This window comes from Myxocyprinus asiaticus, chromosome 42 (assembly GCF_019703515.2).
Source record: "Myxocyprinus asiaticus isolate MX2 ecotype Aquarium Trade chromosome 42, UBuf_Myxa_2, whole genome shotgun sequence".
NCBI lineage: Eukaryota > Metazoa > Chordata > Actinopteri > Cypriniformes > Catostomidae > Myxocyprinus > Myxocyprinus asiaticus.
In genome coordinates, this window is record NC_059385.1 from 11,796,955 (window position 1) to 11,814,557 (window position 17,603).

A 17,603-nucleotide genomic window follows, 5' to 3' on the forward strand; every position below is an offset into this window, starting at 1 on the left:
TCGGTTTTGGTCTTAATATAGTCACTTGTATCAATCAGTCTGTGCTTAGTGGCACACACTTCCATCTCCTTTTAGGAAAATGCTAGCACTCTTTTGAAGATGTGTGTGACAGGTATGGCTTCTGGCTAAGAGAGAAGTGTGAGAGAGGAGGGAACTCTAAGTTCTCAGTTCAAAATCCCCTCCATGTTTGACATCCACTTATAATGGGGTACCCAGTCATGTGTCTTCTCACTCAACAGGCAAGAGTCGCTGGTGTTGTTGATATCTCAGACCTCTTTGACACAGAGAGGTCAGGGGCGACTAACGCCCCTAAACCCCCACCTCCAACCTCCTGGATAGGGCACACCATTGAAAGAGGTGTCCTTGAGTCTGTCAACAGACCTAGCTGTGGGTGCCGATGTTCCCCTCCCACCTGCACAGGACTGCTATTTCCTCTCTTTACACTATACCTGTGCTGACAAATACTTATACATATGGTTATACACGCATAAAGACATCCTTATCCCAGTCTGACATTATGACTGACTTTGGTGTCTTTCTTAAAATATTTCATGTCCTATGGGTTGATTTTTATAAAAACGAACAGATTTCAACAGTTTTCTTTTTGTTATATGAAGGTCACATAAAATCTGACTTGAAATTTTTTTTCCAGACCTTCATCATTTATTTCTTGTCATTTTCAAACGTCTTAAGGCCTTTGCACATTTGCTCAAAACCCTTAAATGTGATGAAATTAAAACACTCCAAGAATCTATCAAATGCAAGCAATAAAACACAGATCTCCCCCAACAAAACCCATCTTCAGTCTGACCCATTATTAGATACTTTAAAACTGCCAATGACAGCTTATAGCAACTATTAACAATAGCACAGCAATAACGTTTTCTTGGTATATCTGCAGTGCACTGCAAGTCACAGCAATAGTATTAATATTTGGCGAAGAAAACATAACGTAAAGTAACGTAAAGTTTTTAATTAAAAAAAGGTGATGCAAACATTCCTCTATATATTATATTAGAGATACACTGTAGTTAAAATGTAAGAGAACTCGCGTAAGGTTAAATGCAAAGGCAAAGAAATGCAGCAATATGGATAAAATTACGAAGACAATACACATAAGATCAGATCATTTTTAAAGGGGATGAAAGGCAGTGATGCAACAATATCATTTGATGCAAATGAAATATAATTCCTCACTGCTGGTTCAGGATTTCCTTCAGCGTTTAATGTTGTTGGTCAAAACAGCTTTCTGTTTTTTAGCGCCATCTGTTGCGCTGTGTTTGGTAACTGCAACGGTTTCTGACAAGTGATCCAAAGCTCATTTTTAATGTTCAGGGCATTTCATCGCCCAGTGAAGAAAAAAAATTGACACTCGCAGTAAAAAAAAGCCTTGCTTTGTAAGCGCACGATTCAGCGCGTATGTTCGCTCCAGGTGTGAATGGTTTGTAAGGAATCCATTGTTTCGAATCAAAATGTTAATTGCGGCGAAAATTCACATTTGGTGTGCAAGGGCCTTTATATGTACAGATTTCACTGTTTTAGCTTTGTCCCAGATACAGATTTTCAATGTTAAACTATGAAAATCCATTATAAAAACATAGATTATGGCATTTAAATATATGATGATCTAAACAAGGAATTAAATAAACATGATCCATTTCAATATTTATTTTGTGAAAATAGTTTCTAAAAAAAATTTCACAATTACAGAAGGCCCACAGTTAACAAGTTTGCCCATAGTAAAGTTTTTTGGGTTTTTTTGGTTTTTGAGTGTAAAGGTGAGTACTTGTTAACCAAGTCGACAAAGTGTCAGCAAAGAGCATGCTTGAAAAACAAATTATGTGTATTTAGGATACATGAAATTAGCTTTGAAATTAGACTTATCAAAGGAGTCTGCCTTTTATTTCAAAAACATTAAAAATGTCATTGCCATCATCATCATTTCCACCACATAGCACAATACAGAATTTGAGATGTAATGGAAGTGACACTTTAGGGAAAAGTTTTTATGACTTTCAGAAAAAATTACATAACTTTTCTGCAATGCACGTACATACACTGTTGGACATTGTTAGTAGACAAATTAAAAACAAATTAGTGTGTGAAAAATGTATTAACAAGACTTTACTTTCTAAAAGTCCGCAGTTTTATATATATATATATATATATATATATGCAACCACCAGCTATCATCCCTTTAAAAATATGACACAAGTATTTAAAAATTAAAATATACACATTTTACTGTCATTCTCTTCTGGGAAAATGGACCATAAATACTGATGAGTAATCTTATCAGAGAGGTATATATATATATATTTATAATTTTTTTTTTTTTTTTTTTTTTATTTATTGTCCAATTATATGATGTCTACAATGAGAATACAAAGAATAATGTTATACATTTACATTAAATAATTTAAAAAATAAATAAATATATAAACGTGCTAGATTTACGCTGCTAAATCAAGGCAGAAATGTATCATCACAATCTGTGAAAAGGGTCCATTGGCTGTCTAAAAGGATGAGCTCTTTCGTTACATCTCGCTCAAGCTTCCTGTTTCAACAGGCAATATGTCAACACTGAAAAGAAACCTGCACTTGTTAAGCCATTTCATGGGGTGTTTAGGACTTTATTTACATTCTATATCTGTTGCTTAGACTCATGACTTTCAGATTAGCCAAGTAATAGAGATTTATAATAATACCTCTAATCTTTGTTGAAAGACTCAACTCCTGTTGGGAGTGCAGTGTGTAATGAGCTGCTGTAGCTGCTACTATCTGAAATTGTATTTAAATTGTAATTGACTTGAAATCTGATGTATGAACAGGATGTTTCCTTCTCAGTAGTCTCCCTTTTTACAAATTACTTTCTGTTACAGGGTTTTCCTCGGCATGTATGAAAACACCAGCATTGTTCTTGGCCCAAGTGCAGTCTTGGCATGAAAAATCCATATGAGTCAATGATAACTGCTTGGCCAGTTTACAATGCAGATCTGCTCTCTATACAAAATGTGCACTTTTATAATTAAAATCCTCTCAAAAATATGTGCTAATCACACCCACACTGATTTCTGGCAGAGGTGAATACAGCTGTAAACAAACCAAAAGACTGTAAAACCTCTAAAGCTCTAATGAAGCAATGATTGCGCCTCTGTTTAACTGGCCTCCCTGGCTGGTGGTGCATTGTCTGTTTTCTTACCCCAAGTTCGTGCTCTGACAATCTCTGTCGACATGGCTAACATGTGCTCGCTGGGTGGTGCTCATGACCTTAAAGTGTTAAAACAGAACTAATGCCAAGAGGCTTGTCTTAACGCTAACCCCTGAAAATCCCTTTCCGCTCTGGTCATACCATGAGAACCAATTACATGAGAAATTTGAAAGTAATTAGGATAGAGCCAGAATTAAGCCTGAATTGTTTTCTTTTCGTCTATTATAACAGAATGCTTCATTCCATGTCTACGTCACCTTCTCTGTTGTTGTAAAACTCGAATAAAACAAGAGTCTTACTCACTGGCCTATGAGTAATGGACAGTTAAACACTGGAAAGAGTGGAGCCCATTGTGCCAAGCACTAAGGCACTACACTGCTGTTTATTAGGGTATGGGTGTCCAAACAAACACTTTCCCAGGGTTTTTGAGTTTAAGAGACCAGTCCTTGTCTCTTTAATCGGAGCAATGACAAGTGTTAGATGATTTATACCAGTGTCATGTGTAATTGTGCTAAATTGTTATTTGTTCAAGACCAGTAACTTAAACTAATGACAACTCTACTAAAACTTAGGAAATAACGGTTAAGAAACAATTGGCCAGTGTTGTTCTGTTTTTGCAATCAGTCTTGCTCAATATGGCATGGAAGCGAATGTAACTTGGAATGAAGAAGAAAAGGAGTCTCGCAGGTTTAAATGGTAAAGATTTTTAATTAGTTTATAAATATTTCTTTTTTAATTCAGCATACAAAAATGACAGTATGTACATCCACAGATAAGTGGTTCACGGCGTAATGGGTGACCCACATACTCTGTTCACATGCTCAGACGTTTTGGCATATGAATGCCTGCATTTTCTTTTACGTTGGGTAAAAATGTAACAAGGCACAACACATATAATCCAATAGTCTTTGCAGATATATGTGGGATAAATGCAGGTATTATCCCTCTAAACGCTTAGAACTGAAGTATAAGAACCAAGAGATGGAAGCCATTTCACAGTTCCTCATCCAAGAGCTCTATTTGAAGTTCCCTTTGCATGTTCAGCACTTTCTTTATGTTTTCAGTCTTATAAAAAGTCTTGACTTGTAAAAGAAGAGTACCATCTTAGATTGAGGTCTGAATCCTTTAGAACTCGGAATGTGAAATCCTTTGGAACTTCGACCGATTCCAAAGAATAGTTCTAAGAAGAGTGCTGAAAATCAATTTCTTGACAAAACAGGGAAAATGTACCTTTAAAAGAAGAGACCCAGGTACTGTGTAAGAAAATAGACTTTAAGATCCAGATAAAGGAGCATATGTTTTCATGTTAAAAGAAAAAATGAGGAAAACCCCTCTTGAGGACGGTGAAACCAATAACTGGGCATTTTCATGGAAATCGTATTCATTTGTGCTGTGAAACATGAAGCCCAGTGTTGATGTTTCTTAATAAATCTTCATAAAGCCAAAAATAAACAATTTCTCCTCAAAATTATACAAGCTGGAAATGCATAAGACAAAACGTAAGCCTTGTTGGTAACATAGTGCTTTGGTTATCTGTGGCCAGAGAAGTTAGGTGGACAAAAGTTATGCTCTACACAAAAAGTTATGCTCTGAACAAATCTAGAACACACTCAAGTCTTGGAATTTTCAGCTTATTATAGTCCAGTTAAAATGAGTAGAGAGCATTCCAGATCTTCAAATGAGTTGATTCTAGACCTTTTCAGTTGAATTTTGGATAGTTTAGTTGAGAATTGGCACAAAGTGACTGGATCTCTGTAGTTCTTGCTGTTGAATGCAGAGATGGAGAACCGACTCATTTGCACACATATCTCTCCACAGTTCTCTCGCACTTCTTGCATGTGACATAGCAGCACCAATGGTATTTGCAATGGCAGCGTTCCACGACTCTCTCTGTGTAGGGGTTGTAGCCTCTGCCACAGCACATCAGATCACAGCTGTCGCTGCCGATGGAGGTCTTATTGCATTGCCTGCAGTAGAAAAAAAAGGTGGAGATTATAAGAGAAGATAAAAATCCTTTTCATCTGGTTTTCCAGTACAAATATCTAAACATCCTTAAAACAAGACACATTTATTTAAGAGGCAAAATTATATAAGATATTAAGTCTTGTTTTCAGAGAAATTGAACAAAATTTTGTGAGATTTATTTTTGAAGAATATTTCAACATATGCTTTGTTCACGTCGTGTCGGAATTACTGTAATTACGAGATGGCAAATCAGATATTTTACTTGGAGCTGTTCACGTCCTGGAACCTCTGAAATTATTTGTTTCTGTGGCAACACTTAATAACAGCAAAATACCACTACATGAATTCACCTCTATATGTTGTTAAATGTTTAAGAACAAAGAAAGCACTCCGGGTAACGCTGACTATAATAAAAATGGAATATCAACATAAATGTGTTCACTACCTTTAACTGCTACAATACTGGTACTTTTTACATGACGTCATGACTGTCAAGTCGGAGCTTTCATAGAAACTGGTATTTATGAGTTCTACGAAGATATGAGCGCTTTTACAAGTCAGAATCTCGTGATTACGGTAGTTCCAACATGACGTGAACACATCTATAGTCTCATGCCAACTCGTAATAATTCGTACAAGATGGCAAAATCGAAAGATATCATACAACTTGGCTCATAAGGAAAGATACAACTTTTACATCAACCAATCATCAAACAGAATTTCAAATCGATGCAATACAGCCATCAAATTTCAGCTAGTCCCCTATTCAACACTTTATTCTAATAACATAATCGTCTGTGAACAAATGTGGTTACTCATTCCATATTTGTTTATGCAATGCAAATTAATAATATGTCAATAAACTGTAGTACGCTTCCCTCGTCTCGTTCCAAAGGCCAATGTTTTCTTTCTTCCATGGTACACGAAAGTTAATTCCCTATTAAAATCATAGTTAGGTTTTTTGTAAGGGTCTAGACATGGTTAGGTTAAGGTTTGTTTTAGGGGTTAAACTTAGGACAAATCGTAATAACAACGTTCGTTGATTTGTTTGTTTTTCTCTATGGGAGTAAATGTTGTACGTTTTTGTACAAGCTAAACTGTACAATTTCTAATGATTTCACCACCTTTTATTACGATTTGTCAAGAAACCGGCATGGATATTTAGATATTTTACAGGAAAACATGTGGTACATGCTGTACCACCATAAAACCAAGACATCACCACCCAAACGGCTTTGCTCATGAAACTTCAAGAACATGTCTTTAAAAATACACTTGCACAAATAGACACCCAAACTTTTCTCGGTCACCACGGGACAGATTGCTGAACATAAGCCTCTTTTTAAACCATATGCAACCACCAAAGTAAACATTTAGCTCAGCCACATATTAAACCAAAAGCACTAAACCTTCTTATAGCTCATTTAAAAGCCGGTTGATTTGTAACGAGGGAACATTTTTTAGGATTTAAGTCTACCAGGAGTGGATGCTGTAGAAGACTTCATTTACTGAAGCCTAAGGCATCTTAAGTAAGCAAAGAATAGCCCTGTTATAAATCACGCTCTATACACTAGGGGTCTGCCTCTGTGTAGCCCTCTTCGCGTAAGTGCATTGTTTTATAATTGTGTGGTGTTAATGGCCAGGGTGATGAGAGACAGACAGTAGGGATGGCTGCAATGAGAAGGAGAGTAAGGTGAAGAATGCTGTTATTTAAAACGGGGACAAAGCTATTACTAAAGAAAAACTCTCTCGTAGGTCAATGCTGAGAGGGCACAGAGTCAGGTCTCAATGTGTAGCATATGTTCCAATAGTGGGCTGCTCCAAGTTCTAAAATTCCAAGTTCCAATTCTGAATTAAAGTTCAAATAATTAAGATAAAGAGTATTAGAACTTTTTATTTTTAAATCAAAGTCTAAATTAAATAAGGTTTGTTTTTTTTTAGTACGGCTTGAAAAATCAGTCCAACTTTCGCTCCAAACCTCCTAATATTTTCAAAAGTGATCTGGATTTCAGATCAGTTTTACACTTTAACGGCTGTGAGCAGAACTTCTCATTTTACCCTAAAGTGGAAACACATCTCTTAAATAGCTCTCTCTCTCTCGTTCAGAGAAGACCACAGTGCTTGTTTCTTTAGTGATACTGATCATCTCTAAGCCTTTGGGATGTTATTCCATCTGAACTTCTAATGCACCAATTTCATTAATAGCAGCGTTGTGGCTCACAAAACAGCATGGGGAACATTGTCATTAATGTAACCAGATGAGAGAGATGAGATATGTTCTATCTTGTCATTTAGTCTCTACTCGTCTCTCAACACCACATCAGATTGGAAGTTACACCATCTCTGCAGCTCTATAGATAGGGTAACACTCATGACTCTTTATCTTAAGACTCTCCAAGTCACAATGAAGGGGCAATGATAGCAGCTTCCTGACCCCTGTTTTAAGGCTTCATGGGTGAATCTCATGAAAACATGCCCAAATCACGTTTCACCCCACAATTAAAAACAAAAAAAAGTGTTAATATTTTTATATTATTATATTATTTTTGACAATTAAGCACATTTTGCCCCCAAATTCTCTTTACTATAATGCGCCCAGATGTTTTAATTTTTTGTAATTTTTACTATTCTCAATGATGATTCTTATTAGATGATCATGACTCCAAAACATACTTTTTTTTACTGCATTACAGTCAAAAAAATTTAATAAATGTTTTTTTAGAAAAAATAAAGGCAGCTTAACAAATACTTGTAATGTAAATGTAAAATACTAAATGTAAAATACTAAATAAATAAATCATTATGTTTCTCACATTACAGTAATGAAAATTAGATTTTTATTTATTTAATTATTTATTTTTCACATTACTGTTAGGAGAATTTAGGGATAGTGTGCTTAAGTGTTGTTAAAATTTTATCATAAGGGAAAAAATCTTAATGTTCCTAAAATTGTCTTAATTTTCTTAAATATCTTAAGCAAAATATATTTCTTTATTTCTTTTGATTTTTGAAGTGAAATATGTTGAAGTGACATGTTCTTGAGAGGTTTTGTGAAATTCACCCTCATAGCATGGTATTATTTTAACTGACCTTCTGCAGAACATGTCAAAACAAAGCCTAATTAATTTTGAGGACAACAGACATTGTAGTCACATGTTTATCAAGCAGGTACAGGTTGTTTTTAGTAGGTTAAACAGAGGTGCTTAGCACCCTTATATTCCAGAGACCACCATGGTAGCAACAAGTGTGACACACATTGACATTCTCCAATGGTAACAAAACACACGAGTGCCTTGTGACCAAGTGTAAAGCACTAAATATAAGAACAAAGAGCACGTGTGAGTGGGCTTATCAGGACTATAGCTGAGGATGCACTCTGTGTGTCTCTAGACTATCTTTCCACTGACTTTTAATAGCAATGCCTAAATTCTTTCAGTGTTCAGGTAAATATTGAGTGTTATAATTATAATTATAAAATGGATATTGCCAAAATCGAATTGGATGAGCATTAGCCACATTCTAAACTGTTTGAAACTTTTACAATATACCCGCACATATGCATTCTATAGTTGCCTCGCAACTGTATACAGCCGACAATCTATAACCGTTTAATAAAAGAGATAAGCCACAAAATGTTGCATGTTATAGTGATTGCACAACGTTGTGTTGCTAGGAACAATGTAAAGTGGACTGTACATACTTGTGGAAATTTCATATGAACCGTGCAAATTAAATGTTGCATGCAAAGTCATATGAGCCAATAGTTCCATACTGTATAGCTAAACCAAACACGACACAGAGCACATTAACAGGCAAAGATAACAAAAGCAAGGAAGCAAAATTTACACTATTCTTATTATATCTACACCTGAGTCTCCACTGATAAAGCAATAGGAAATAAGCAGGAAGAATTCATTGTCATGTTAATCTCTGTGTGCAGTGTTGGTATCAGCTGAGAGCTCTTAGCTCTGTGAATAGCAGCATTACTCTCAGACAGACTCTGATAACAGTAAAGAGGACACAGTCACTTTGGACATGTCAGAGACATGTGTGAGTGTGTGCACACAAAGACTGGTCTCAGAGCCTCCCAGGTTTGTTAGGGCTTTTCAAAACAAAATGGTGCCAGCACAGGGTGAAGTAGGTGAATTTAAGTTCACGATGAACTTAAAAATGAGGCCACATTTAGGCAGTTGTTACTGGAATTTGATCAGTGTCAGATGTTTTAAAGTTGAAAAAAAAAATCAAGTTACAGTTCATGTATTTGTGTGTATCCCTACTACAAACGACTTAATGACTGGCACTATGGCATGAACGAACATAAAATACAAAGCACACACTGTTCTTTGGTTTTACAACACTGCAATCATATAACCATTCTGGAATCTTAATAAATCAATTTTTACAAAATTCCAAAATCTTTTTAACTCACGAGCTCCTCAGACAAGATTTAAATATGTTATTGATTAATTAGTATCACCTGTCCTGAGTTCCAAAAGATCCCATCTTGTCATTCTTCATACAGTAATCAGGTGAACTCTGCAGATAAACCAGCTCGTTCTCTCGGACTGGCCGGATGTCGATGTCTTTGGGGACGAGTTGCTTGCGTGTGCCCATGGGCCGATGAACCACCTTAGTAGCTGACAAGTACTTGGTCTTCAGGTCCATGGCGATATCTTTTAGGTCCTGTAAGCCTCTCCAACAGGTCCGAATGGAGCAAGAACCAGAAACACCGTGGCACTTGCACTTCATGACCAGAGCATCTCGCAAAGCCTGTATAGAGAGAAAATGGTGAAGTAAATTCATATAAATAGATTATTGAAATGACAATATGACAAGAGCTAGGTTAAAAAACCTAGTAAGTGTTCCTTTTGACCAAAATGAAGTCATGGGCGAACATGCTGTACTGCCAGAAGAAATATTGTTAAAGAAAGGGTGTTCACATTTGAGTCCTCTTAAAAAGAACCAGACTAAATACAGGTTCACATCAGCTTGTTTTTGTCCACTTTGTGATAGTGTCTCATAAAACTTTTCATCATTATTTTTTTTAACCCAAAAATATGTTATTATTAAGGAATTATTATGGAAATATATTTTTGTATATTACTATTTTTAATCATTATAAAACTGTAGAATATTTATGTACTAATTTACACTTGCATGCGACATAGCTTTGCAGTCGAGTTAAACCCTAAAGCCTTTATTTTGGCGGTAACTTTTATTTTGGTGGAACACTGAAGGAAGAACAGAGGCATAGTGTAAGTGCAGCGAGCAGCACGTGCTGACTCTCTATTTAATTAAATCGTAGCCTGGTTTGATAATGGCACTACATTATATTGTGATTTTGATTTTATTTCTATTAATTTTTCAGCCCTAAATATGACATTAAACTCAACTCAAATTTTATAAAAAAATTAAATAATAATAATTATATATATATATATATATATATAGAACAATGTGCACTGCAAAAAACTTTCTAGTAATTAATCTGGCCTTACTGAAAGTGAAATGTAAAGGGATAAAATCACAACCAATCAGAACACATTTGAACTTTAATATACAGCTGTGGAGCTAGATTTTGGACCAATATACTAAAACCAGCAGAGATTCAACAACTAAACCAGTAGAAACCAAATAAAAAATCAGATTGCAAGAAAGGCATGTGAGCTTATCGCTTTGTCAATTTCCACATGCTATAATTGTAATTTGACGTTTTGTATCTGTGTAGAAGTTGAAGAGGATTGCCTGGAAAACTAAATTTAGTCCAGATTTAATCATGTGACTTTGGCTTTTGCATTAAATCAGTGATGTTGTAGGGTTACTATGAGGTGTCCTTTACCTGTCTGCCCACTTCGCTGTTGTGGAGATGCATCAGCTTGTTGGCATGTAAGCCTGATTTCTTTTTCATCTTCATGGGGGCATCGGAAAACTTGGAGCCCATCAGGAGACCGTAGTGAAGGTTATCGGCACAGCCACCCCACCTGTACCCTGGCTCGGGAATTTCACCTGGAATTGGACCACATGAGCACAACCTCAGGTCCCCAGAGGTGCACGCACGTGCTATAGTGTGGCTTATAGCTGCTGCGGAGAGTGCGTATACAAATGCAGATTCCCTCGTTCCTAGGACACCGAGAAAGTGAGATATAATAAATTAAAATGGATTAGAAGAATTTGCTGATATCAAAAAATAACATTGTGAATCCTCCATATATTTGTCTTTTTTTCCTCCATGGTGGACTACTTAGAGAAAAGTAAAGCAACATGAGAAAACACCCAACCCGTTAGACTGCAATATGAAAGGATAATAGTGGAGATTATGGAACTGTTCACACAGTGCACATATGTCATGACAAGATAATAGGTGTGGAAACAGGAGAGGCTCAGCTTGACCCTAAACAAGGTACATGAAAGGCTGTCTCCTTAGCAGAGCACTTATGAGAGGCAGGAGTGTTTTAAGCCTGGTTTAACTCTTGACAAATGTAAATGGTCAACAGTGAAGGATGTCATACAGTTCTCTCACAGCGAGAGGTCTAGAACTTCAACCAGATTTAGTATGACCATCTCCGGCATTTTGGGTCACAGTAAAAGCTCTTATAATTTATAATAAATAGGGAGGACAATTTAATCACGTCAAAGCATAGTTGTGTGCATGTATGTCATGTCAAAGTTTCGGAGTTGCGTGGAAATTTAGGACATGACACCACATCATAAATCCACAGGGAAATCAGGAAGGGAAAAAAGATATTCCTTTTATTAACCGAAAGTCACAGCTTGACTACCAAATTCATTTACATTTTTTTTTTTAATTGGTTGACAGATAAAAATGATATGTCTATGCTCTAGGGGTAAAAAGTCTAGATGGAATGTGAGCTCTGAAACCAGAACAGACTGCAAAAAAGCAATTCCCTGTCAATTACTGACTGACTAACTGAATAGCATCTCTCATTGAAATAGAATGGATTCTATTGTTAGCCCTCACAGTAAACGTTACTCCACCGTGAAGCCTCACATCAAACAGAGCTTGAGAAAGAAGAGCCCAGCACAAGAATTCTGTGGGCAGGGGTACGATGTCTTTTATCATGCAGTAAGGCACTTAAAGGGAATAGTGGTGTCTAACTGGCATACTCTGCGCTACCCAGAGCGAGAATGTTTAAAGATCACTGTAGGCTGCCTTCTAAATCATTGCCCTCATAAACTTTTCCCTCAACAATTAGATGGGTTTCTTAGACCTATTACGACCTGAAAGGAGACCACACTCTGGTATAAAGAGAACTGTGTGGTCATTTCAGTTGCCTTAAAGGGACTGACAATGGATGGACAGAGGCCCTTCTTCTAAATTTAGGGCAACTTACAGTGTCAGCACAGAACAGCAATAAAAGCAAAACGTAGTAAGTATACATTTTGTCAAAATTGAGTCATGATATAAATCTTGTCCCTGAGAATAAGATTCTCGGTTGACAGATGGGTTTAGTTCAACTCTGCTCAGATTCAAAGAAAATAGAAAGTGAACGTTTGATAATCCACATTTGGTTGGGCAATCAAAAAACTTTGGAGCCATTTTCTTTGTTTTAGTTTTGGTGCAGTTACTTTGTTTTGCCTTTGTAGGGCAGAGTACAGAACAATAACGCTGCAAAGTCAGCACACTGTTGCTCCCAGAAAAACTTTAATCCTTACCAAATGCGTTTTTGGTGAGAATAAAAGTTTATTTGAGAGCAACAGTAAGCCAACTTTGCTGCATTTTTGTTCAATATGTTTTTCTAGTTGTGCGTCTGTATTATGTTTTTGGGAGGTGTGTGCTTCTTGTGACTTGTTGAGTACAGAACAATGCCACATGTATACAAGTACCTTTTGTCCTCTATGGGATACATTTCAGCATTGCCCCACACAAAATGCAGACAGAGATTGGAAAAGCAAAAAACAACTCTTTCGCCATCTTTTGGACATGATTTCCTTCAATATCTCACCCCGCTCCAGGTCTGGGAGGTATTTTGGAGCATCAATAGAGGAACAGTTCCAGCGCATGTCTGCAAAGGTCTTTTGGCAGACCTTCTTAACCTCCCGTGCTGCTTGGATGATGGTTTGCATGAGTTCCAGGTTGCTCCTACAGAGTTGCGCCTGAGAGGAGACGAGCCCTGGCAACGTCTTGCAGTGCTGGGTCTTGTTGATGTGTTGTGAGGTCTGCGATAGTGCCCTGAATAAGGACGGGTATATGTTTTAATTAATGCTGGATGTTTGCAAAGTGTATATATTCATTTAAATGTAATTTGTGCTAGAGCTGTTTAATTAAACTTTACATTAGAAGTTAAAATACGCTTGAAAAGTGATTAAAATGATTACGGTGATGTGAAAAGGGATCAAAATATTTGTGGACATAATAGTGCTGAGTTGGAATAGGGAGCAAGTGATTGGATCAACCAAAATCAAATAAATACGTTTAAAGCCAGCTCTAAAATATCAACTTTGTTTAAAAGCATTTGCATAAACATTCTTGCATGCATTTAAGCTGCGGGCTAAAATTGTTCAGTGTCTGGCTCACAAAGGCATGCAAACAACAACCCCTTCCCAGAGATAATCAATCAAGATTAGACCTAAATGGAAGAAGGGGTTATTCCGGCATCGCTTGGAAGCAAGAACGGCACCAAAGAGTAATTGCCAATGGAAAGAACTGTTTATCCACAAGATGATTTGGAAAATAGTTAAAACATGACTGAATGTACCATGGTAAAGTAGCTGTCAGACAATGCCAGAAGATTCATTCTTGAACACGAACATTTTTTGCAAGGTTAAGACATTGCAGGAAAAAAATTAAACATGATCTAACATACTGAAATTGTTAAGTTGCAAGAAACTTTCTCTGCTATTGCAAAGCTTTTGTGTCAGAAAATGTAAAAACAGACAATATTAATTTCAGTTTGTCGTTTAACTTGTAGAATTCTTTTCTACCCACTCTTTTTACAAAAAACTCACACGGATCACCATTCGTGAGAACTAACTAATGCCCTCTACCTTTGCCTGTTTCAGATTAGGGGCCGCCACTTTATGTTCCATGATATGCTGTGACTGACAGACCCCTGTCTTAACCTACGCACATACTCAAACATACACACACACACCTTTCTTCTTTGTTATCCAGGGAACACAGGTGTTTATAGCGGTATCTGTTTTGCATTTCTTGCCATGCAATATCAAGACTACAGAAACCTTTACCAGAGGTTTGCTCATGCAAAATGGCTCCTTTATGTCCCAATTCCTCCACTATCATGTTTTCCATGGCAATGCAAAAGTAAGAACATGTGAATAAAGAACACTGCAGAAATCACAATAGCCAGAAAATTTGTGTTGTCATGAACTGAATTTAACAGTATAATTATTTTAATGGAATTAATTCTATGAAGCTTCTTTTCACATTTAAGTTGATGTTTCTCTCTAGGCTACTTTTAAAAGACACTATTTCATAACAAGACGCTTCCTAATCCCATTTTAAATGACCTATTCATGTTGCACGTTTGACTAATACATTAGCTCAAATAAAACATCTTATATGCATTTCAAACAGTTTCAGAGAAAAGAGCAACTCACAGCCATCTGATTCCCGTGCACTGCTGTGACAGGAGCAGGAATGTGAGGAGACAGAGCGGCAGTGAAGGGAAGATTCGCTTCATACTGTAGAATAAAGATCCAGCTCGATGTGAAGAAAGTGATGCAGGTGCGCGCGCTGACCTCACCGCTTTTTGGCACACTTACAATTAAAAGCCAAAAGCCATGGCACTGATTCCTTCTTTCTGCCCCTCTCCTGCTTTAAAGGTAAAGGAAAAAAATCCACCATCAGAGAAAGATTACATATAGTGAATTTTATAGTTTAATGTTATACTCATTATAACATTATGGTCGCTATGCACTGCGCACTTGATATCTAGGCTACTTAAGAGTTTGTTTTATTTAAAAGCCTTTATTTAGCCTTTAAATACAGCACCCATTAATTGTTATTATTTTATAACTGTAATATAATTGCTGTTGTCGGGGATAAAAAATAAAATAAAATAAAGTGTATTTAAAGTTTAGAATTCTACCTTCGCGTGAGTAATAGTCAAGGAGGACAAGGAAAAAGCAAATAGCTAAAGATTAACAATAAATGTACTTTTTTTGAGGGCTAATTGCATACTGTAATTTTTATGATACCAAGTATTCTAATACTGTGCGCGCACATTTCTGAACAAATATGGGGCGTTGCAGTTTTGGGAATGTTATCAAATATTTTCCGATTATTCCATCTGCTGGAATAGGAGGGCAATAAACAGATACTACCTCCCAGTGGACATGCTGTCTGGGCCTCAGGCAATATGAGTTCACTTACAGACAGCGATTGTCCAGATTGCAAGATTTGTTTTTGTTTTTATTCGTTTTCCCTGCTGGCTATTGGCCTACCCAAAAAAAAAAAAAAAAAAAAAAAAAAAAAAAATTACAAATCCAAGTAGCTACTATAACAATCACAACAGCTATATCACTCCTACTTTTTATATTGTACATTACTAACTATAAAAAGAACACTGCCCGTTGGAAACAAAAACTGTAATTTATGTCTTATGCATTATCTATGGTAAACCTGTAAGTCCCATTTGCAAGGTCAGCTATCCGGACTCTAAAGAATTACATTTTTCTTAAAGCTTTTGTGTCATATATAGCATGAGTATATGCATTTACATGAGTATATCTATAATGGTGCTATAAACGTAGATATTGGTAATAACTACTTAGAAATCGAAAAGAATAGTTGCATCTTTTTGTTATACTAATGCAACAAAAGCAATAACACTGCAAACCATTTTTAGCTGTTCTCTTGCAGGCTGCAACATCTCTAGATTTTTTACTTTAAACTCTGTATTTTCACCTCGCAAAACAAAAAACAAAACACACACACATTTATATATATATATATATATATATACACACACACACACACACACACACACACACACACACACACACATATATATATATATATATATATATATATATATATATATATATATATATATATATATAAAACGTTCGGGGGAAACTGTGTGGCATACAACCCAGGTACTATCCAGATTATTGCCCGATAATTACCTTTAATTTGCATCACGAGCCAGGGACGATATTTAGACATTAAAAACTGAAACATTTTGTGGGTAAGTATAAGTTAAGAATTAATGCAACTAAACGTAATAAACGATTTTCTCACACCTACCACAAACTTTGCGCACAATAACACGGGAGTCCACTTTTATCCTCACCTTTATCAAACGGAGACTGACGCCAACAAATCGCCGCCTGAATAAAGTAATCCAAAAGTGTTGCTGCTTATAAATCCAGTTCTCTCGACGAATATCAAAAGGTCCGTTAATCCGTTTTTTGTGACTGAGGAAAGTCCGAATGAGAAAGCATCATGCAAAAGTCCAACTACAATGAGATCTCTAGTGCAGTGCTGCTCGCGCTGTGGAATCTGTTGAACTGACTGTGGAGCCGGAGTGCGAGACTTTATGTGCGCGCGCGCCACTTTGATCTCGCGCTGATGTCTGGGGCCATTAGCATAATAACAAAGTGGTTAGGGTTTCTAAGCCAAAGAAAACTTTGAAAATCTGTGACACTCACACATCTCGCTACTTGTGACTTCAGTTGACAGGGGTTTTTAGGGTTATTTGCAATTACTTCTAATGTCAAGTGCGTTAGAGCAAAAATGGAATTAAAATCAGGGGTCCATCAATTTCAGGAAATAAAATCCCGTAATTCGCTAAAATGTTGGAAATTCTAGTATTTGGACGGCCCATAAAATTAAGTAGGCTCTGCGGCTGTAAGCCAGGGATTCCCCAATTTTACAGTGCTGTACGCGTCCATGTTGGCCACTCCAAAATCAAGGCAACATTCCAAGCACGATAATAATGATTTCAACGTGATGAATACGTCCTGATGCACGTTTCTTATTAGCCACTCTATGAAAAAGGTTCTTCTGCATTTCACACAATAAATTATATTACCTTCTGAAATACTCCCAGTAGCCCATTGAAGTCCACACCTGAGCAAAGATATTTCCTAATTTATAATAATGAGCTATTAAATTCTCTTGTTATTTTTGGCCTATCAAGAAGTATAAAAGAGCCAATTAAAGGATTCATTATCATTACAGATTGCTAATAATAAATATAAACGTGTTGAGAAAATATTTTTATAGAATGACTAATTGGCCAACATGTGTGTCCATTTATTACAGAATTCACCACACACAATGGCCAAGTTAATATTTTTACCATTTAAGGTAACTGTCATTTTAATAGTGTCTATGGTGCAATAAAAGTCAAGATGTTCTTTGGCCATATGCTTCTCTTATTAACCTGACTCTCTCTGGTCCAAAACACCTCCTGCAGTGAATTCCGTAACACTCACAACT

At 36.4% G+C, this 17,603-nt stretch overlaps 1 protein-coding gene across 2 annotated transcripts; it reads right to left on the reverse strand.

Moving 5' to 3' along the window:
* Positions 1-3,899: 3,899 nt before the first annotated feature.
* Positions 3,900-16,675, reverse strand: wnt11 (wingless-type MMTV integration site family, member 11). 2 transcript variants are annotated; one of them, XM_051684434.1, is made up of 6 exons: positions 16,453-16,675; positions 14,756-14,969; positions 13,141-13,367; positions 11,016-11,296; positions 9,654-9,946; positions 3,900-5,178 (listed from the first exon to the last, which is right to left on the reverse strand). In XM_051684434.1, exons 2-6 carry the CDS (start codon positions 14,836-14,838, stop codon positions 5,004-5,006), a joined length of 1,059 nt encoding a protein of 352 aa, XP_051540394.1. In that variant the 5' UTR covers positions 14,839-14,969; positions 16,453-16,675; the 3' UTR covers positions 3,900-5,003. The 2 variants fall into 2 exon arrangements, with proteins under 2 accessions (XP_051540394.1, XP_051540393.1); XM_051684433.1 differs by having other exon boundaries at positions 14,756-14,972.
* Positions 16,676-17,603: the final 928 nt, after the last annotated feature.

Excerpts from the sequence above, each read along its gene's own strand:
- wnt11 (XM_051684434.1), bottom strand. The coding sequence starts at position 14,838 with ATGAAGCGAATCTTCCCTTCACTGCCGCTCTGTCTCCTCACATTCCTG. Across the intron at positions 13,368-14,755 it reads TGCACGGGAATCAGATGGCT|GGCACTATCGCAGACCTCAC; the intron begins GTGAGTTGCTCT and ends GTCCTTATTCAG. Across the intron at positions 11,297-13,140 it reads CCTCCCAGACCTGGAGCGGG|GAACGAGGGAATCTGCATTT; the intron begins GTGAGATATTGA and ends TCGGTGTCCTAG.